Raw genomic sequence first — 21,494 nt, 5'->3', positions numbered from 1 at the left:
GCCCCTCCAGAACACCTCCCACCTTTCATGTTGGGAGAGAGGCTGGGTAGGGTAGGAGCAATGGAGAAGTTGGAGCCCTTATTGAGGGTTTTGAGCTCTCTGGTCCTTTTATCAGCTGATGTTTGGTAGTGCTGCCAGGACACAGGAGCTGCCCAGCCACGGGACATCAGCCCTCTGGGCTCACTCACCTCTTCTGCCTGGTGCTGCAGCTGCAGCCGAGCCTGCCTGAAGTGTCCATGCACCAGCCCCAACACAGCCATATGCTTGGTTAGCTGCTCTTGCAGAGAATAGTTCTCGGCCTTCTGCTCCATCACACAGGCCTTCAGGCCTTGCACTCTCCATTCCGTCTCCTGTAACTGCATGGGAAGTTGGCCGTCAATCCCACCCCAGCGGTGTGGCTCTCCAGATGCCATATGTCTTGGAGCAGGTGCTCTCCGGGACAGAGAAACAGGCTCTTGCTTCTCCAGGGGAGGGGCTTGTTCCTGTCCACCTCATGCAGCTCACCTGCTGCCGCAACAGCTCTAGCTCCAGCATGGATGCTGCCTGCAGAGGTTGCCGCTTGGACCTGCTCAGCTCCTCCATCAGCTCCTTTAGCAGTTCTCTGCCAGAGATGGCAGCAGCAGGAGAACCACCTCCTCCCAAGAAGCTAAGAAGAAAGCAATTGGTTTTCTGCTACCCAGAGACAGGTCCCCTCCCCAACCTGGCCTGCTTCAGCCAAGGGAAGAGACCTTTTCTGCTCCAGTTTTGCTTCAGCTAGGCAGCCTCCCCCAAGGAGAACCTCCAGTGGGCAGCCAACTTTCCCAAGACGCTGAGGCTCAAGGTTGCTCTCCAACCGCTGCTCCTGGGCCACCTCCATTGCTGCAGGTAGAAGGAAAGGCTCAGGTGGGGGAGTGCAGGGCCCCAGGGCCCTTGGACTCCCATGGTTCAGCATGCTTGGATTGGGCCAGAATTACAGATATACTTTTTTTGTACTGACAGAAACTTGGAAGCTTTGTCTTATTCCTGCCTAGTTGATGCTTCAGAAGCACTTAGCCCAGGCATTAGAAAAATGGGATAAATGTCTCTAAGTGAGAATGAAATAGAATTTCTGCCTATCAGCTGGTGAGCAGGAAAGGAGAAGAATGGGAGAAGGGAAGGAGCAACCCATAAATTGGCCCTCTTGGCCCGTGTGATCTACCCCATCCGACATACCTGAAGCCAGCCTTCTTACCAGCCTTCTGGAACTGTTCCAGGCTCTTGGGCCTCCTTGGCTGCAGCACTGGGGTCACACCAGGCCAAGAGACTGCTCGGCATTGCTTGGCCTCCTGTGAGGTAGCATTCAAGACGTGGGCCCGGTCCCAGAAGATGCTGCAATTAGTCCATGCCCTTTGAAGGAGCCTGTCCGGTTTCTGAACGGCATGGAGGAGGGGCATGAGCGAGTGTCAATGTTCCCCTGGCAAAGCCCTCCCCAACCGGTATCCCTGGGCTATACTCACCCATTCCTTCTGTGTACACAGCTGGTGGCTCTGTCCCAGCAGGGCCTGCACTGGGCAAGCGTGGTGCTGCAGCACAGCCAGCTCCCGCAGCTGCCAATTCTGCTCTGTTGCTGCCTCTTGGCACAGGCTCTGCACAGCCAGTTCCAGGCGAGCCAGATCTAAAACAAGGCCCAGTCAGCTGGGACCCCTGGCTGCACATGCCAAGTTTAGTGTGGAAAGGACCAGCTAAGGGGACTGGAGAGGGAGGGGGTGGGCTCTACCTTTCAAGGTCTTGCTGTTCAGCTCAGCCTCCCGTGCCAGCTCTAGCTTCAGTTCTTGCACCAGGGCCCAGTAGGCCTCCGCCTGCTGCTGCAAGCCCTCCTTTTCTGCCTGCTGTAGCTTCTAGGCAAGTTCAACGGAGAAAGGGAGCTAGGTTTTTGCTCCTTTTGTGGCAGATCCCTCACTGCTTGCTCCAGCTGGCCAGCACTATTGGTACAAGGCCTACCTGATGAAGTACCGCCTGGCTGATCATCTGTTTTTTGTACTTTGCATTTGAGCAGCTGTGAGTCAACTTGTAAGATGCAAACTCTCGGTGCAGGCTAGCCACGGCTTCTTTTTGCTGCAGCAGCTGAGACAGAGCCCATCTCAGGAGCCGACTCTTGGGAGGAACAACCAGCATGTTGCATATGTCAGCTTCCCACCAGACAAGGCAATATGGCTCCTTCGGCAACCCCCCCCACACACACACACTCAGCAGCCACCTGCCCAAGCTTCCTAGACACGCCAAGGCTGGGTGTAAATAAGCCATCATGAACTCATAAAAGATCAGGCTATTGTGGAACACCACTGAGATTTCTGTGTGTCAGAGCCAGGATTTAAATCCTAGGCCCTTTTCTCACCACAGACTTGAAGCTTAACATCTGTTGCATACCAGAGTTCCCCCTCCACGCCAGCTTCCCTTCTATAGAGTGGAAGGAAAAGGGCTGTGGCCACACTCACCTTGTCGTGGCTGACTGCCAATTGTTCTTGAAGCTCCTGAGTGGTCTGGTCTTGCTGGCCTGTGAGCTGCAAAGCCCAGCCCATCTCCCGAGCATTGAGCTGTCCAAGGCCATCCTCTGCTTGGCCGCTACTCCAAAGATTGTCCAGCTTCTTTGCACACCTGGCAGCCTTCCTCCCGGCCTACAGCAGAGCAGTTTAGGGTGAAGATGGTGGCAGAAAAGCTGTTGTTCGGTCCATTGCCCTCAGCTTCTCAGCACCATCAGGGGAGAATTTGACTAGTGATCACCTCTTCTTCCCGATGCTGCATCTGACTCTCCAGTTCACCAACTCGGCCCAGAGCAGCTTGGTATTTCTTCTTATAGAGATCCAAGCTGCTTTCCAGAACATGGACAGAAATCTCTGCTTGCCTCAACTGCTCCCGCATATGCCAGTCCCGCTCAATTTGAAGAGAGCGCTCTCTTTCCTGCTCCTGGGTCACTGCCTTAGATTGTTGGAGCTGTGAAGTATACATAGGCAGAGAAAATAAGGTGCTGCCCTGGCTTGAAGGGAGTTCTGAAGCTCACCTGGACCTTGAGAGCCTGGCAATCTTGGAGCAGCATCTCCGGGGCCTGAGGCTGTCCTGGCCTGCACTCCAGGCTTTGCATCTGGCTTAGGCCATCCCTCTTGGGCTTCTTGTGCTGCAGCTGCTCCACGGCCACCTGGCAACCCTGCAACTGCCCTGGGAGGGCAGCCTTGCTTGGACTCTATGGAAATGGCATCACCCAGAGGTCAAGATGGGGAGCCTCTTGCCTCTGGGATGAGAGGGAAAGAGACCACCAAAGTTCCTCCTCCTTGTGCAACAAGAAAGGCTCCCACCATTCTATCATCTTCTCCCCAACTGGCTGAAAATTACCTTAATTCAGAGGTACAAGCCCACCATACAGGGCTGCAGAGGCTATTTGGAGAAAGGGAGGAGGAACCTTTCCCCAAGGCATGTACAGCTGCCAAGGAAAACCAGGGGTCTCTCCTAAATTCCAGCATAATGTCAATCCAAACAATAACAGAGTCCTGAATAAATGTATGGAACAAACCCAAACAGATAAAACTGAAAAACAGTAACACCTATAGACCCAGCTCTTTCATCTTTACCTCGCTAAAAAGCAGGTTTCAAAGCTGCTCCCCTGGCTGAGATTTGGCAGTTGCTCTGACTGCCCTCTGCTCTGCTGAAGCTGATCCTCTGCTCCACGATAAGGGCCTACCTGGCCCAGGAGAAACCAGGACGCCCAAGAAAACAAGCACCAGTCCTCCTGCACATAAACCACGAGAGGCATCCTAACCGAGGCTGGGCTGTATGACACTTTTGGATCAGCAAGGAGGCCACTTGCATCTCACAGAAGGCCAAGGAAGAAACTCAAATGCCCGAGGAGAGAGTCAGCTGGTCCCTTTCAGTCTTCCTCTTGCCAGCACGCAATGAGACACCTCCTCTCTCCTTCCATGCATGAAAAAGCAAATATCTGTGGCCTGATGAGAAACTAGCAGCTTTCCTGGCTGGGAGAGATCTTTAATTCAGAGCTCCTGGGAGCTTTATTAATCCTCTGGGTTGGCGGAACTGAAGGCTTGATATTGAGCACTGAGACCCAATACCCAGCACATGGATTTTTCCGGCAAAAATGCTGGTCAGAAACCATGAACTCAGCAATGCTACAACCACCTTTTTCCCATGGTGAAGGAACTGAACCTGCACCCTCCGCAGCTTCTTGTTGCTGGGCCAATCTGTGGCTGCCTTCAGGCCCTGCAGCCGTTCCTGGGAAAAGAAGCCCCGCTGGCTGGGGCTGGGAAGATAAAACCTGCTGCCATCGCATAACTCTCTGCCTGTTGGAAATCGCAAGCTTCTGAAGCTGGGGCTTGGGTGCTGTTCCTGGGGCTCAGATGGCCCTGAAAATCAGAGGTAACAGGACTGAAGTGGTGGACCCCGACTGTCACCCAAGGGCTAGAGGCAAAAATGGGGGGGGGGTAGAGAGACTGGCTTCAATGCATATTGCGTCACTCTACCATGCACTTTCTTTCAGAATGTGGCACCTTTCCTGGCATTAAGCCCTTTCTTGGAGGCCTGAGAGGGGCTTTCCCCTTCCCTGGCACTAATCCAGGCGGTAGAGGCTTGCCATTTTTGTGCTATAAGCTGCCAGAGTCAGAGGTGGGCGGCAAATAAATGAATAAATAAATAATTGAAATATCGCCAGGCAGCCTCTGGAGGGAGGGTTTTCTGGCCTGGCTACGCACTTGAAACAGCACTTGCTGGTGAAACGTAGGACAATGACTTCCAGTGATTTCACTACTGCTGAAGGATGAGAAGACTTTTTCTCAATATCTAATAAGTCCTTGGTTTCTGGAAACTCCGAAACAAACAAAACTGGCTTGACATCAGCCCCGCGCTTTGCTCAAAAACAAGCCTCAAGAAGAAAGTGCTGGGCCCTGAAATCCGTCTCCACTGGCAGACAGAACCATTTGCCATTTTACTACAGGCGGGATCCCTCCGAAATACTCCACCCCTGAGGCTCTTTGGGGCCTGACAGGCACAGACTTTATTAACATTCATCTCTAACATCATTAAGATGTTTCCTGGAAAATTAATTGAGATACTCATTAAAAATAAATGAAGAAAAATGTGTTGCAGGGTGCTTGCTGTGAGCTCATAAATCACAGCTCAGAGCTTTGGGTGGCTGTGCAGACAATTAATGTGGGCCAATTTGTTTTACCTTGACTCTGAAAATTAGAAAGCAAACCTGAAGGTTAGATTAGGGCTGTCTGTCGAGCACTAGTCAGAATGCCTATTTTAGGACAGAACAGGAACATTGTGGGATGTCAAAAGCCTGCAAGGTTTCTGTCTCAGAGGCACTGATAAAATGGGCCTCCATCCCAAGGAATGGGCAGAATTCCTCCCCCTTTGCAAACTGTCCTCACTTCGCACTCTGCTGGCAGGAGTGACCTGCAAAACTAGCAGCAAGTTGACTGGAGAAAAGTGCCAGAATGCATCCTTACAGAATAGAGAATAACTGAGATGGAAGGGACCTTGGACGTTTTCTGGTCCAACCCCCTGCTGAAGCAGGAGACCTTATAGCATGCCAGGCAAATGGTTGTCCAATCTCTTCTTGAAAACCTCCAGTGATGGAACACCTACAACTTCTGGAGGCAACTTCTGTCCCACTGGTTAATTGTTCTCACTATCAGGAAATTACTCCTTAGTACTAGGTTGGTTCTCTCCTTGATAAGTTTCCATCCATTGTTTCTTGTCTTGCCTTCATGTGCTTTGGAGAATAGGTTGACCACCTCTTCTCTGTGACAGCCCCTCAGATATTGGAAGATGCTATCATGTCACCCCTAGTCCTTCTCTCCGTTAGACTAGACATACTCAGTTCCTGCAAGCATTCAATCTTAAGTTTAGCCTCCAGGTCCCTAATCATTTGGTTGCTCTTCCCTGCACTCTTTCTAATCTCAACATCTTCTTTGTATTGTGGTAACCAAAACTGGATGCAGTAGCATTCCACATGTGGTCTTACCAAAGCAGCATAAAGCAGTACTAACACATAATGTGAGCTTGATACTATCCCTCCATCGATGCAGCCTAGGACATGGCTGCTTCCAGGTGGGAAAGAGCAGGAGAGGAAGCCTGTGGAGATGTCATGTTCAAGAGGCCACTTTTTATCAGATCACTTTGCAAGGCAGCTGAAGGACCTCCGGCCAGTGATGCCTTCTGAGAAGGGACTTGGCTGCATGGCCTCCATAAGCCCTTTCCAAACTTTGGTTCTGAGCAGAAACCTGGCCAAATCTGCACCATCTGAGACACAATGCCATTTGTTGATCGGCTTTTGCCCCAGGCAGGAGAACATTGGGAAAAAGTAGCTTGCTCAATTTTTCAAAGGAAGATCTGTCCCTGTCAATCACAGGCGGTACATTGGCTGGCAAAATCTCTCTTTCAAGGCCACAGCCTTGGTTGTTTGTATCTGAAGTCCAGCACACACCTCAGTATTCCTAAGCTCCATCTGCCCACCCTTCCCAGGGATGAGCAAGGGGTTGTGATTTTCTTCACACTGTCTACTCTACACGCTTTCTGCCTTTACTCTGGCAGGGGCCTTTTTCCACTGGAGCTGGGGCAGCCCATCCACTGCAGCTCTGCTGGAGGGCAGCAAGGGGAGCCATGTCTGTGCCTTCCCCCTCCTTCCCCCAGCAAGCTCCATGGAGGGATCCGCAAATAGCAACTCTTTGAAAATGCACCTTGATAACCAGGCATTAGAAGCAACTCATGGGACAGTGACAGCCTGACAGAAGGAAAATGCATTAAGTATCTTTTTCAGAACCCTTAAAATGCCTTTATTCTGTCAAGAGCGATCATTATTTGCTCTTTGAGGCTCTTGGAAGGGAAAGGGTTATGCATTGGGAGAAGCCCTTTGTGGACAGCCTCTCTGCAGGGAGGGAGGCGCCTATGGGGGCTGCCAGCTTTCCCCAGCCTTGGTCAACTTTTGGGACTGATGGGACAGAGGTCATACGAGAGCTCCTTGTGGAGGGTGAGAGTTCATTGGTGCAGCCTTCTTCCCCTTTCCAAGACTGGGGTTACTACCACACTTTCCATCCCCAATTGCATTTCCTTCCTCACTGAAAATAAAATCCAATGGGTATCCAACACAAAGCCAGCTCTGGATCAAGTACAAAACCACCTATTTAACTAACACAATTGCTGAAGCATTGGAGTAACCCAGAAAAGGGGAGGGCAGGGCAGGAGGGCTAAATTAGTTCACTCCAAATCCAAGGGCTGGCCAGTAGCTAAGAGCACAGAGGGGCCTCCATGATGTGGACAGCTGGCTGTTGCTTTCTATTGGGAGCCAGAGACAAATGGAGTGAGTGAAGCCCTGAATGAGACTTCAGACAAAAATATTTGAGGCTCGCTTTCAATTTATGCAGTGACATTTCTTTTTTCCTACTTCATTCCCCCCCCCCATCCCTTTCCTGCCCCTTCCTCCCTGCCAGTACCAAGGCTACAAAAGAGAAGGACATTTTCCATCAGCCTCTGAACTGATCTCTTGCACTGGGTCAGGGTGCCCGCTGACTTTCAGGAAACTTTAGCAAAGCTGGTCATCCAGATGCCACATTCTCCTTGGCTCAGACAGTTGAAAAGCAAGAAGCAGATGCAGAGAAATGTTCTTCCCCTGCAGAAACTCCCTCCCAAGGGATTTACGCTGGAACGGAGGGTTCTAGAATTTATCTAATGACAAAGATCAGCAGTGAAATGGCAAGTCTGTAAATGACACAGGTCAACTTTATAAAGTCTTCCACAGCCTGAAAAAAGCTCAAAACAAGGTAAGCAAGAGAGTGGCTGGGACAGGTAGGCTCTCCCCTCTGGAAGGAGCCAGGCTATGCCAGAGACCGTGCTGTGACAAAGGTGGACGCAGGCAAGGAAGCTGGGAAGTACTCCAGGGTTGGGGTTCTAGTCACCTCACTTCTGGGGAGACACTGTCATGCGGGACCTCACTAACTAATGTGGCCAGGAACTCAGAAAGAGCAACAGAAGGGTCAGAATTGGGCAGGGCCAAAATCGAAACAAACACATTATCGAACCTCAGTATGTCCAGGAATTTACAGTAGCAGAAGAAAGAGAAAATGATGGAGGCCTCTCCCCTGGAACGCCCAGCTTCAGGTTCTGGAGAGCACAAGCAGTGGCCCCAGGCCAGCAGTCTTCCTCTCTCATCCAAACAAGATTTGCTCAACCAAGGGCCCTATCTGTTCAGGCTGCTTCTTCTTGTGTCCTGCCCTGAAAAGGGGCAGATGGGCATATCCAGCAGCCATTCCAACTGTCTTCTGTGCCCAAGCCCCCCTCTTGGAGGCGGGCACCTACCTACACAGAGTCTCCTGCTAAAGCTTCTTCTGGAGTATCCTGGAGGATGTGATTTCGCAAACAGCTGCTCCCTCCCACCAGCTGGGGGAGCAGCCTCTCCTTTCAGAGAGGAGGCCAAAACCCAGAAACTTCAATGGGCCTTGATTAGTGTCTGGGAAAAGGGTGTTCCTGGCATGGTGGTCGGCCAGGCAAATTGGTTAGAAAAGCCAGTTCCATGTCCGCTTTCCTGATCTTGCTCACTGCTGTCCTCCTAGTAAGGAACCGGTAAGAACAAAAAATAAGGACAGGGAATCATTGCCAACCTCCATCTCGGCTCCACTTTCTCACAGCAAGCCTGGCCTCCAAAGTTACTTGCAAATTGCCTTTAGTGCTGCACAAAAGAAGGGAAGACACCTCTCTATTCAAGGCAGAGAAGTCTGACAGCTTCACCCAGCAGGCCCTAGCCCTTGGTGGGCTGGTTGACCTGGTCTGCAAGGTAGCCTTTGTGCTGGAAAGATGGACTCTGTTTCCAGTCACGGAAGAGGGAGAAACTTCCCCTGCATTGGACAACCAAACAGGGTCCTCTGATGTTTTTCGGAGCACAGAGTGGAGGATTTGAAAGACTGGCTTTCTCAGAGCAGCTGCCTTACCTGCAGCCAAGTGTCTTGGAGCCCTGACCATACGGTTTGTCCTTCCACTGAATTCCCATGCAGTCTGGCTTGCTCCTGCTCCACTGAACGAGCACTTCCTGTCTCCATCTCTGGGTTCCTCTTGCAATCTTTCTGGCCGTGTGCCAGTTTTTCAGTCTGAGGAAAGGCAGAAAAGGAGTTATACTAGAAGCCCCAGATTCTTTCTACCCTTGTCTGCAAGGCAACCTCTTTGGAAGCACAACCCCACCCCCCCATCTGAGGGCCAAGCGAGGCATCCAAACCAACATTCACTGTTGCTGCCTCAGCAGGCCAGCATTTTGCACGTTTTCTGCTTTGGCCAGCAGTCGGCTTCCCACTCAGCAGGCCAAGCAGCAGAGTGTTTGCAGCAGAGTCCGAAGGAGAGACGGAGACTGAGAAGCTGGTATGTGGCTGGAAAATCTCATCCCCTTGAGGTTCTTCACTTCAAGAGGTGTTTCCTGACAGAAGCGGATTCCACAACAAAGGGAACTTGAGGTTACTTTTTACTGTTACTGTTTACGCTTTGAAAGCTGTAGGCTGCCCAGGGCCTGTGGGGTACAGCCTTTGAACTGTAGCTTAAACAGATGGCTTTCCCCTCTGAACTGGCACCCTCCTTATTCCTTCCACCATGCTACTGACTCACTGAAAGCCCAAAGGTGCATATGCTGTGGGGAAGGGTTGGGGTGGGTGAATGCCAAGGAAAGGCACCCATCTTACAGCACAGGTAAAACTGGGTGGACCACTTGAAAGCTTAAAGTGCATCACGTGGCCTGACCCAGCCTCTCATGCAGAGGTGGCTGGCCATCTTTGGATATCTTTATAAAACCTTAGTAAAGCCATACCTGGAATACTGCATCCATTTTCATCACCACATTACAAACAAGATGGAAAAAGTGCAAAGAAGAGCAACTAAGGGCCTGGAGATAAAAACATATGAAGAATGGTTGCAGGATTTAGGAATGGCCAGTCTAGAGAAAAGAAAGACTAGGGGGGACATGATAGCAGTATTCCAGTATTTGAGGGGTTGCCACAAAGAAGAGGAGGGGGTCAACTTATTTTCCAAAGAGCCAGAAGGCAAGACAAGAACAATGGATGGAAACCAATCAAAGAGAGAAGCAATCTGGAATTAAGGAGAAACTTCTTAACAGTGACAGCAATTAACCAGTGGAATGGCTTGTCTTCGTACTTTGTGAGTGCCTTGGTCACTGGAGGTTTTTAAGAAAAGACTGGACAGCCACCTGTCTGAAATGGTATAGGATCTCCTGCTTGAACAGGGGGTTGGACTAGAAGAACTCTAAGGTCCCTTCCAGGTCTCTTCTGATTGATTTCTGAGGCCAGTAAGCAGCCTTATAGAACTGGATTGTCACACCCTCAGGGAATCGCAAGGGAGGGAAAGAGGAATCACACAGCCAGGACCACAAGCCAGAATTGGGCTTGCCTGCCTGAGGGCAGCTTGTTACCCTGATCTGGGGCTGAATTATGGGTTACAATCATGTGCAAAAACTGCACGGTATGTTTAGGCTTCCTGGTTTGATCTGTGTCCCACCCAAGCCGATAACAAATTCCCAGAGGCAGCACAAACAATTGTTCAGGTGCAGCTCTGCGAACGGCATTCAGTCTGTCCGGTGCAGTCTTTGCTTCAATAACTGCTCCTGCCACCTGGCTGAGCCCTGACTCGGCCAGGCTGTCAGAAGAGGCCCAGATCTGAGTGAGTCAGAAAAGGAGACTTGGCTGCACTAAGGAACAAAGAGCTTCAAGTGCCCAACAGGAGGTCCTGTGTCCAGGCTCTCCCTCCTTCCCTCTTCCCCTGCCCTAGAGAGAAACTCTAGGGCTTCTTAGCCAAAGAGGATGTGGATAGGCACCCATCTCAACCACCCTCTCAGGAAGAAGCCAAGGCGATGTCCCTTCTCCAAGGACAGCCCAGCTCTGGGAAGGACCTGTTCTACCTTTCAACCAAAGCCCATTCCTATGGAGAGAGGGCAGCTGTGAGCAAAGTCCACTCACGCTCGCTTGCTTGCACAGACTTCAAGGGAGTTTCCTGAGGGTGTTTCTCTTCCAGGTCTTTTCAGGAGATTTCACTGAGATTTGGAATGGTCTGTTACAGTTCTGGACTTCACGTTTCATTCTTCAGAACCTGCAAGGCAGAAACACATCCAAATGGCTGAGCAGAACCTGAAATAATTTCCCTTTAATGAAGGCCTGGGGTCAGGCAGTGGGCTTTCAGCCAAGGAGCAGAGGGAACAGAGACTCAGGCTAGAGGACAAAGCCTCTGACAAATAGGCCCGGCTTTTGCCTTCTGCCGCTTGAGGCTCAGACACCAGGAACTGGCCAGCAAGACCCAGGCAGAAAGGCCAGAGCAGTTCATGTGGTGGTCCCAAACTGCAGATCTCCCTTCTCTTGCAATGGCTCATCTGATGTGTGTGTGTGCACGCACGCACACACACACACACACACACACACACACACACACCTCTCTCTCTCCTGATCCATCATAACCAGAATCACCCCAATTGATGATCTTTGATAGAAAAATCTATTTTCTCTGATCCATTTAATTCACTTCATTTGCTACTTCTAACTCCCTTTTGGTGCTTTGCATAATTCTGTTTTCCAAAAAAGGAACACCATGATATGTACGTATGAACAGCTATACTCATTGATTAAAGCAGTGTGAGCTTTTTACAGCAGGCCTGAAGGATCAGAGAGCCAAGGCATGGATAAGAATGAGACAAACAAAGACACCGCACAGAGAGATGAACACAGCTGACAGTTGGAGCTGACCAGAAACTCCAGGTAACAAGAGGGTATAGCAGAGGTCTAAGAGACTGGCAGGTCGCCTGCCAGTTAAAGAATGTGCTCAAAAGGCCTTTGTAGAAAAAGGGCTGCAAGACAAGTCCCCAAAAGGCAACCAATGCCAGGAAGACCTTTTCGGCTTGCTGATGCATCCCCGGAGTTGTGCCTCTGGCTTCTCGGGGCCAACCAGCTGCCCTTTTTCTGTTCTGTTAAAGGCCAGAGAGCAGCCAAGCTCGGCTGCACTCACTCCCTGGAGTAGTCAATTAATTCTTTCCACCAGAAGCAAGGAGTCAGATTTAATCTGTTTAGCAGCCTAATCAGAGATTTCTTAAGGATTTCTCACTTTGCTTGGTAGCATGGAGCTACCAGCCTCAAGAAAGGCTCAGGGAGCTTTGCCTTCCATCTGCCAAGCAGAGCAGGAAAGGGGGGGGAGGGGGGGACAGGGCTTCTGACAGAAAGCCTCCCACAGCACATTGGAGCAGAGCCGTACTTGGGACGGCCCCTTGAAAGCTATTTCCAGAGGGAGACAGTTGCGAACTCCTGGCCTGTGAGAGGGACCCTCGAAGAGCCACTAGAGAGTAAAGAGCTCAGCCAGCTGAGAACCTCCAGACTGACCCTTCCGAGCTGCAGCCTTGGCACACAGCAGAGCGGCTCAGCAGTGAAATGGGGGGTGTGGGCAGCTCACCTCTCATGAGACCCTTTGCCTGATGGACGTGGCAGTTTTGATCCACTGCTGCGACAGGCGCTTTGCATTTTTTTAAATATACAAAATGAAATTAAAGGGAAGCATGAAATGTAAACCCATTTTTGCCTTTTAAAGGAAACATCACCAAACCTAAAAAAGTTGGCTCTTACTGGCACTGCCACTCTGACGGCAGTTGGTGGAGACCTTTCCAGCAGCTCTGCTTTCCAATCAAGGGAGCCCAGACAGGAACTTCCCCCTCCCCCGCCTCGCTCCCTGCAGAGACTGGAAGAAGCCCAGCAGAAGGGGGCTCAGGACTCTTCCTCTCCGTGCCACTCCGAAAGCCCTTGCTCTCCAGAAGGGGCTGCAGGGTTATTTTTAACAAGATATGTCCCCTTCCTCCGCCCCAAGGTGTGGGCATCGTCCTCTCCGTCTTTCTCTATCAGGAGGATAGTGCCAACCGGTTGGTAGACAGACTTCTGTAATTTTTCAGCTTTAAAAATCAATTAATCTGCATGTTAATTAAAGTCAAGCTGGCAGAAGGAGGGGGGATCAAGAGGGAGGGAGGAAGCAAGGGAAGGAGGGAGCGAGGCACAGAGGGCGGGCAGATGGCAGGATGGCAAACTCATTGGCACAGTGCCATCCAGTCAGTGGCAATGCCACACTTGCATGTGATAGCAAGAGCAGCTGGGCAGAGGAGCCCAGCATTCTGCATTCACACCAGCCCAAATGAAGCAGCCCAGGGAGACTACCCAGAACTCAGAGCAGGTAGCCCAGGGCACAAGGCCCCCGAAGACACTCTCAGATTTCTCTTGGCTCTTGAGAACCCACCCGTGGCACCAACAGGACCCCCAGCATCAGCCCCACTTCTTCAGCATCCCATGCAGTGGAGCCAGCACAAGAGAAGACAAAGGCTACCATCTCTGCCAAGAGGCAACTGCTAAGCCCAGGGTGGCACCTTGGAAACAGCAAAGGAGGAGGAACAGCCCTGCTCGTTTGCCTTTTTTTTTCAGCCAGCATTGAGGCACCAGGGCACCCAACCCAGTTGCAGCAGGCAGAACGCCAGCAGCTGCCTTCCTCAAACCACTGCTTCTTTGCCCAGCAGGTCAATTTCAAGCTGGCACTAAAGAGACAAAGAACCCAAATTTGCACCAAGGCAGCCGACACCGATGGGAAAATGCTGTAAGTCTCAGGTACGCCAGCTTCTCCAATGACAACGATCAGCTAACAGTCTAACAGGAAAAAGACCATATCCACAAGGAAAGAGCCCTCCAGCCTTGTGCTCTATGGAGAAAAAGGGCTTTGGGTGAAGGACATTGCTGGGGATTGGCAGGAGCACCAGTGTGAACACGGGCATGAAGACACATGGAGGAGGTATGTACAAGACAGGCACGCCTGTCTACTCGCTTTCGGAGCATGAGTTCATTCTTGTGCAAACGTTAATACCAAATGTGTTTGTAAAAGGGAGAGGGTTTCCACAGGAGACAGGCAGGCAATTACCTATATAGATGGATTTGCTGCTTTTGACCCATTTTTATCCATGCCTGGAAGAGTTTAAAAAGACCCCACCCACCCTGAAACAGCCCCCATGGCTGCAGATTTATTTCCAGGCAACGCTCTTGCCAGGGAGATGAATGGGGCTTTGGGAAGACCAGTGCGACATCCACCAGGAAGGGTGTCTGTGTATGGAGAGGAAGAAAGCTGTTCAAATCTGCACCAACAAAAAGGCCGAGCAAAATGGAAGGTGCCTTTTATGATGCCTAGATGGCACACTGGGCATGTCAGAAAGGAGAGGCACGGCCACAGAGTCCTCTCTGTGCTGAAGTTTCTGAAAACATCTGCTCACCCGGGTTGCTCATGCTGTCAAGCCCTGAGCCCAGAACAGTCCTGGAGACAAAGCTCCAAAATTAACATCAGGCCAGGGGAATATTAGGAATGTGCAAACATAGAAGCTAGACGTTGCTCCATCTGAAGAAAACATGAAAGAGAGAAAAAGCCAGAATGGGCGTGCTCTCTGTGGCATTGCCAAGCAGCACTGCTTAGGATTAATGGCATTGGCATCTTTGGAACCCCTAATGAGCTTTTCCCATTGCTGAGGAATTGTGTTGTCTGCTAATCTATTTGGAAAGAGGGGGGGCAGGCTGTCCTGCCTGCCATGTGGCTGGAGGATTACAAAAGACGGGCAAGAGGAAGGAGCATCAGCCAGTCCACTTGTCAGGGCTTCTACCAGCCACTGGCTTTCCTGCGCTCTGTCAAGGGGCTCCTGGCTGCTCTCACTGCTCTGCAGTGCGGCAGGGCTGCTCATCTCTATCCCTCCTGCAGTGAAGCCTTTTCCACCCCTCTCATTTACATCTCATTAAGTAAGGCAAGCAACTCTCGGAGGGAGAGCCCAGCAGCGAGGGAGGCAATGACCCCCCCCCAACGCTGCAAGCTTCTTCCCCCCCCCCCCTTCGGCTCGTGAGCACCGGATGGAGCCCTGTTGTTGCAGCAGGATGTGACCCAGGACCAGCCTGGAGGAAGAGTAGCTGTGCCAGCACTTGGGAACCTTCCGCCTTCCAGAGGAAGAGTGGGAAGCCACACCAGAGCAGGTGCCAAGGACGTCCATGCAGGAACTGTAACCTTGGCTCTGCTCCGCAACACCATTTCCCTTCTTTTGCTTGCTTCTCTCTGGCCAAGACCTGGCCCCAGCTAAGGCTCCTAACATGGGGGCCTCCATCCCAGAGGTGCCTCGGAGGAGCAGAACTGGGGAGGGGGGGACAAAGCCCCTGCTCGCTGGAGAGCTTCAAAGAGGGAGGGCTGGGCTGAGCTGAGCAAAGGCAGCTCCTGACCTTCTTTCAGGCCCACCCAGAGGTCGCTGTTGCTCTTCTGAAAGCCTCCTCAGCTGCTAAAGCCAGAGGGTTTCGCAGGGCACAAAGACTACAGCTTTGGAAAGGAAAGGGGAGAGGAATGTGGGCCTGTCTCTTTCTTCACCCCAAAAGGGCAGGGAAGAGCTGGCAATCCATAAGACACCTGGAGAGTGGAAGCCAAAGCCCCCAGGGGGCTCCTTGCTGGCCTTTGCAAGTGCTCTTTCCTGAGGAAGGCCAGGTGTCAGTGTGTGTGTGGGGGGGGGATCAAATGGTATTGCCTGCTCCCCCCCCCCCAGTACCACAAAGTTTGATTCCATGCAGGCACTAAAAGATCAAAGAGCAGCCTTGGTGGAGCACTCTGGGCCCACGAGAAAGCAGAAGAACAGAATAGCAAAGTTGAAAGGGACCATGGAAGTCTTCCAGTCCAACCCCCATACGATTCTGGACAATGGCTGTCCTATCTCCCTTAGAAACCTTCAGTGATAGAGGCAAGCCATTCCACTTATTGTTGTCCCTGTCTGGAAATTTCTCCTTAGTTCTAGACTGGATCTCTCTCTCTCTAACCACAACTCCAACCTGGCGCCGAAAGGCTCCCAGACACCCAGCATGGCCCAAGGGCCAGCAGAGGGGCCTGCTTGGATGGGGCTCTTGGAGCACTTTCCCTTCCATGGGTTCTTTTACACTTGTATTAAACTGTTGAGTCTTACCTAGCTGTTTCTTCTTCAGTTTAAAAATCCAGCCCCTCCCCGCCCCCGAAACTGCCACCCAGGCTGAAAGCAGTGTCTGAAGAGCCCCAAGTCCTATAGCCCATTTTTGCCTCTCCCAATTCCTGGACAGGCCAAGCCACCCTCTTAGTTGCTTCTGGGGTGTCCCTGAAGACAATGGACCTAGGGCCCTCTTGCCCATCCCTTTGTCCACTGAGAAACAGCTCTCCATGCAAGCCCTGGTAGGTCAGAGCACAAGCAGCAATTTACACCCCAACAATCTGCCTTCAGCTCTGGTTTAGCATTTTTACTGGAATACAAAAGCTCTTGAAAGAAAGGGGGGGGAATCTAGTGAGGCAGAAGAGATGGAAACTTGCTGATATTTGTCTCCTATTCCTTCCCAGGTATGCAGTTATAAGTCAAGAGCAGAAGAAAAGGCAGCAGCACCGTGGCAGAGCCTCCCTCTCCATTCTGCTCACATGTCAGAGCAGCCATTGGTGCCACATCAAATCGGACACTCACTCATTGTATATTAAGGGGTTTTTAAAGCTCCTTGCCAAATTACATTTTCTCAATGGTTTCCAGTTTCAACATTTTTCATTTAAAATTGTGCTCTATGGCAGAGGTCCCCAAGCTTTTGGGCACAAAGGACCAGTTCCGTGGAGAGAGGATTTTCCGTGGACCAGAGGTATGTGGTTTTGTGTGCTGCCTGCCTCCCGTGGATGGGGCTTTCCTTGTTTGTGTGGACCACTTGCTGGCATGCCACAGCTTGGTACTGGTCCACGGACCTGGGGTTGGGGACCCCTGCTCTATGGAGATGAGGAATAGAAAAGAAGGGAGGACAACATAGAGGAGAAAAGTTCTGCATACTCTTCTTTTTTAAGTGAAAATCCACCCATAATTCAAACACCACGTAACATTTAAGATAAAATGTTGGCATCTGGAGTGAAATTGTTAGGCCTCTGAAGGTCTCCCACCATTATTAGGTAAGGGAACAGTTTTTCTTTGGGAGAGCTGTCATCAGATTCTCAGGTGGATTTAGACTAGAGGAGTCAGCCCTGACCCACAGCCAACCTCCCTAAGGTTTCCATTGGGCTGAACCCCCCAATGGGAGGGAGCTGGAGTTCATGCAAGCACAGTCCAACTGCTGAAGTCCACAGCTTGGCCTGCCAAGGGCCAGCCAGGCAGACTCTCTCCCAGGGGACCTGTTCTAGCACAGAAACTGGATTGAACAGAGCTGCTTGGCACTCCGAGGGAGCCACGAACACTTAGACCTCCCAGGGCATGCAGAGATATTTCATTCCATGTTTGGGAGAAGCTTTGTCCATAAAGAACGATATGGAAGGAGAAAAGGGGAAATAACATGAAATTTAATTATCCAGAGGTTTCCTCTGATATAAGTGGACCAAATGGTATCTAGCAGCCAAGAGCCACTCCTTCAACATCCCTATCTTCAATCCTAGGGATTCTCTCCTCTCCTTCATATGCCAATAAAATCAAATTTTAGTACTAGATGAAAACAAAATTATGTATAAGCAACAATGTTTAAATCTTTGCTTTGACCTTGGAGTCCAGTCAAAAGATCTACAACACAGAAGCTTCTCTGCCTCACTGCCGTTCTGTTTCCCAGCTTTCTGCTCAGGTAACTCCACTCACTGGATTTTACTTGTTACAGAAAAAACACATGCACTATTGCTGTTAATTGGTGGGCAACCACTCATTCTACCTGTCTTAAATCTTCAGCAAAGAGGCACAGCATTTCCAAAGCAAGCCAGAGCAATTTCCTTTACAGCTCTGGTTCAACCAGCCAAAGGAACAAAATAGCTCTCTTCCTATCAAACACATACAGAGGCTCTGAACTTCAGCAGCTCATATTTCTAATGTTTTCAAATCCAACAGCTTCCCAGATCAACTAATCAAATGGCCCAAAGGTTGGGGATGTAACATGAAAGGTGAACTTGCCTTTCCAGCCATAGAGCAGCATCTGTTGCAACCTTCCTTTGCCTCTTCCCTTCCCTTCCCTTCCCTTCCAAGTCATAGAATATGCACCGGCCAATCACTTCCAATTAATACTATGACTTCCTGATTTCTCCCTGACCCCATGCAATCCCCTGGTTGCATCTGGGAAAAGCCAAGTGACTCCTGGAGTGACCAGTGGTCCTTCCCATGTGGCTGTCCTAGAAGAAACACAAAGAGAAATCTTTCTAAATGATTCCAAGCCAGCGGATGAAAAGAAGGAGCCATCATTCCCCAGTGGGAGGAGGGGAGAAAAAGAAAAGCAGAGCGACCTTATCCATTCTGCTTTTAAGATCAGTAAGAGGTGGTCCTAGTGCTTACCTTCTGTTGCCCTGGCAACATACTCCTATAAATTACAGATTATAAAAGCGCATATTAGTTGCTGCCTGAGTAGACTGGTGACTCTGAATTCCTTACCAGAAGAATTAATGAGGCAAATTGTAGGTTTGGCTGTCTACCCACAGGGATCATCCACCGCCCAACGAATGGCATGTCGGCTGTTTCACTGATGGAGGGAGGAGCAGTTCCTCAACTTCAAGCAGGCCTGAAGCCCACCTCTCTAGCAGATTCAGAAGCAGGAAGAGGCCACACAGGTGAGGCAGGCCATGCCTGGCCCAGGCACCTGCAACATGGAGGAGAGCTCCTCCCCTGACACAGTCTTGCAACAACTCTGCAACCAGAGACCCAGAACCTCCCTCCCATGGGAGGGGGGGAGATGTGCAAGCATCCTGCTCCTTGGTTGCTCTCCCCCATGGTTTCTGGGCCCAGCCAGGCCTGGGAAGAGGGTGCCCTCAGACAGCATAAACCTCAAATGCCACTCCGTGACCCCCATAATACAGGACAGGAAGAAAAAGCAGATGGTAAAGCACCCTTTGCAGTGGCCGAAGCAGAAAGGGAAGCTGGTCCTACTGATATCATGTCAACCCTTGGAAGGACCTCCAAAGCACAGGGCAATGGGGAGGGGAGACAGTGAAGACAGGAACTAGGGAAGGGAACCGTCCTGTATAATCACAGGAAGGGGAGAATCACACCTGCTGGTCATCAATGCCTGCAGCCTGGATGGGAAAGGTTAAGCTGGCCAGGCCTTTGCCTCCTCAGCTGTCTCAGCCCAGGCCTGGGCTTGGCATGAAAAAGGTGAGATCAGAAGCCCCCCCACCCTGTCCACTATATTTCTAGAGCAGCCTCTCTTTCCCCCCACTTCGCCCGGTCTCCTCCCTTTCTTACTGGACCTCCAGGTGCAGCCAGCATAGCTGGCAATTGACTCTCCCCCCATTCCCCACCCTTCTAGAATTGAGAGAAGTCCATTTGTTCCCAAGGATTTGCCCACCGATTCCGACTTTTAATCAGACTGGAAAATTCATGATGAGTTGGGCAAAAAGATATCCAGGTCTCCAATGCCAGCATTGCCCAGATTTCTTGTATCTTTGTTTACAAAATGTGAATATTATCTTCAGTAAAATATCAAAATAATTGACATTAAATCAGTCATACTACCTAATAAAATGCCTACATAAAATGATAATGCAGTTTTTTAAAAAGCCAATTATTAGGGCAAAAGGCTGGCAAAGGAAATGGAGGTGTTATTGGGATTATTTTTTAATGGCAACATTCCTCTATGACTGCCTAACCTTCCTTAAGTGCCAGGATAAGGAGCCTTTGTATGAATTGAGACTGGGGATGGTGGTGTCCGAAACTGTCAGTCAGAGTTCTTTTTACAAAACAACTAGGATAATTTTGGATGTGTGTGTATTGCAAGCCTTGTTCTTCAATACTCCTATCTATTTTATTTATCATATTTAGAAACTGCTCAATTTGAATAACAGTTCCTATAAATACACATTTCAGATTACTGAATACATTGTTTCTTATTTCCTTTATTTTTTGGAAAAATAGCATTATTCTAATAATCTAGTAAGATTTGTAGAATCTTTGAAAGTAGAAGGACAAAGGTTCTGGAAGAAAAAAGACAGCCAACCAGATAGCAAAGATCCTATTATAGATAGAAAAAAGCTGCCGATATTTTTAGCACTAAACATTAGTACTATATCTTTAATGTAAAAAATGCTCACATCCTGTAGCGCCATCAAGAACACTGTGAGCTCAGCCCTTTCAGCCCTTTGCCTTCTAGGTCTGCTGGTGGTGGAAGCCAACTGCCAGCACTGAGGAGTTTTCAGACAGGATGCTCAGGGAACGCTCAGAAGGGCTGTCACTCTCACAGGTGACTCCGCCTGCCCCTCACCCTAAGCATTTCCTTTGCAAGGGGCAGTCAAGAGGGAAGCTACTTATCTAAGACAAACAACCATTAAGCCTTTAGAACAAGCAAAGACCAGAACACTGAATATGAATGAAAACTGAATGAGGTTAAGTGGTAAGATAGCCAAGTGCACATCTGACGTTTTCAGCTGCTGGTGGATCACAGAGAAAGACAACTATGACCAACCTCTAGTATAAAGGGAGTTCCTTATATTGAGGACCACCCCCTCATCGCCACCACACAAAAATGCTGCCATGGTGATTGGCATCATCTTGACTCTGAAGCCAACTGTGTGTGCAATTAGGCACAACTGCAATTTTTAATAGAATTCCCCGAATTACAAGAGAAGAAACTGCCTTTATTCCCAAACCACGAGAACTGAAACACAGGTCTATTTCCTTGTGAGCAGTTATAATAAAGATAGGAAGTCAAAATGTTCCCTCATCCACGCATGTCCCAAGCCACTTTCATTCAAGCAGAGCTCACAGCTATTGCCACCAGCAGGGAGAAAAATTTCCCCTAAAAATCTACAGACCAAATTTACCTCATTTCAGGAGAGAGGGGAACATGCTTCAGCTTTCATGATTTGCAATTTCTCAAGAATTATTTGCGCCGCCCCTGTTATCTTCTTTATGCCTAGAGGGCCAAGGAGGAACGCTAGTTTTGAAAAGAGCCGCCAGCACCTATCGCTGCTGTTGCCGCCTGGGATCTGAAATTCGGCCACCCCAGTTTAAAAGGAAGCCCAGCACCCGCTTACCCAGGCAGGGCTCGGCACAGCATCGCTGAGCTTCTGCAGGGCCTGAAGGGTCCCGGGATGCTGGGGAAGGGGAAGCTTTTCTCCAGGACGGCCGAGTCCACAGACGCCTGTTGCCGTGACGGGCCCGACTCCCCGTGCGGCTGGCAAGAGAGCGGACCCCGGGCAGCATCAAGCCCAAGAGGAGCGCCCTTTCGCCAGATCAAAAGCCCCTTGGCTGGCTCTGGGCGTGTTGGGGGAGAAGGAGCACGGAACGCGCAAGCCGCCCCATAGCCGAACGGCGTTCCCACAGAGCGGAGCGGAAGCGCTCAGCTTCTCCTACCGAAGGGCAGCCCCAAAGCCTCCCCCGCCGGAGCTCCGGCCCGCGCGGAGAGCGGGCAGCCGAGCTCGGGAGGCCTACCTGCGTTTCCGCCCGCGTCCACCGAGGGCGGCCTCCCCGCCCCCTTTCCCCCTCGGCCTTCGGCGCCCCGGGCTCTGGC

At 50.6% G+C, this 21,494-nt stretch overlaps 1 protein-coding gene and 1 long non-coding RNA gene across 13 annotated transcripts in view; one reads left to right on the top strand and one right to left on the bottom strand.

Annotated features, from left to right (window-relative positions):
- PMFBP1 (polyamine modulated factor 1 binding protein 1) overlaps window positions 1-21,494 on the bottom strand; it is a 23,601-nt gene extending 2,107 nt beyond the window's left edge. For 2 of the 12 annotated variants that reach the window (XM_039331053.1, XM_039331054.1), the window contains exons 1-11: window positions 9,809-9,861; window positions 8,949-9,104; window positions 2,740-2,949; window positions 2,454-2,633; window positions 1,960-2,112; window positions 1,736-1,856; window positions 1,476-1,633; window positions 1,211-1,388; window positions 729-858; window positions 505-646; window positions 189-356 (exon numbers count right to left, since the gene is read on the bottom strand). In XM_039331053.1, the coding sequence (XP_039186987.1) occupies window positions 189-356; window positions 505-646; window positions 729-858; window positions 1,211-1,388; window positions 1,476-1,633; window positions 1,736-1,856; window positions 1,960-2,112; window positions 2,454-2,633; window positions 2,740-2,949; window positions 8,949-9,104; window positions 9,809-9,832 (1,620 nt within the window). In that variant the 5' untranslated portion in view covers window positions 9,833-9,861. Of the gene's footprint in view, window positions 1-188; window positions 357-504; window positions 647-728; window positions 859-1,191; window positions 1,389-1,475; window positions 1,634-1,735; window positions 1,857-1,959; window positions 2,113-2,453; window positions 2,634-2,739; window positions 5,600-8,948; window positions 9,105-9,233; window positions 9,785-9,808; window positions 9,862-10,970; window positions 11,101-12,614; window positions 12,632-20,805; window positions 20,898-21,018 lie in introns of those variants that run through there. The other 10 variants (XM_039331056.1, XM_039331057.1, XM_039331059.1 and 7 more) reach the window with 10 other exon arrangements.
- Window positions 13,014-19,829, top strand: LOC120302529. Its single transcript, XR_005555155.1, has 3 exons — window positions 13,014-13,815; window positions 16,396-16,679; window positions 18,472-19,829. It is a non-coding gene; the product is annotated as an uncharacterized LOC120302529 (long non-coding RNA).

Source organism: Crotalus tigris, unplaced genomic scaffold (genome assembly GCF_016545835.1).
Source record: "Crotalus tigris isolate CLP2741 ecotype Arizona unplaced genomic scaffold, ASM1654583v1 scf7180000024433.2000942, whole genome shotgun sequence".
NCBI classification, from domain to species: Eukaryota; Metazoa; Chordata; class Lepidosauria; order Squamata; family Viperidae; genus Crotalus; species Crotalus tigris.
The sequence above is the reverse complement of the archived record's forward strand: the minus strand, read 5'-3'. Positions and strand labels throughout refer to the sequence as shown.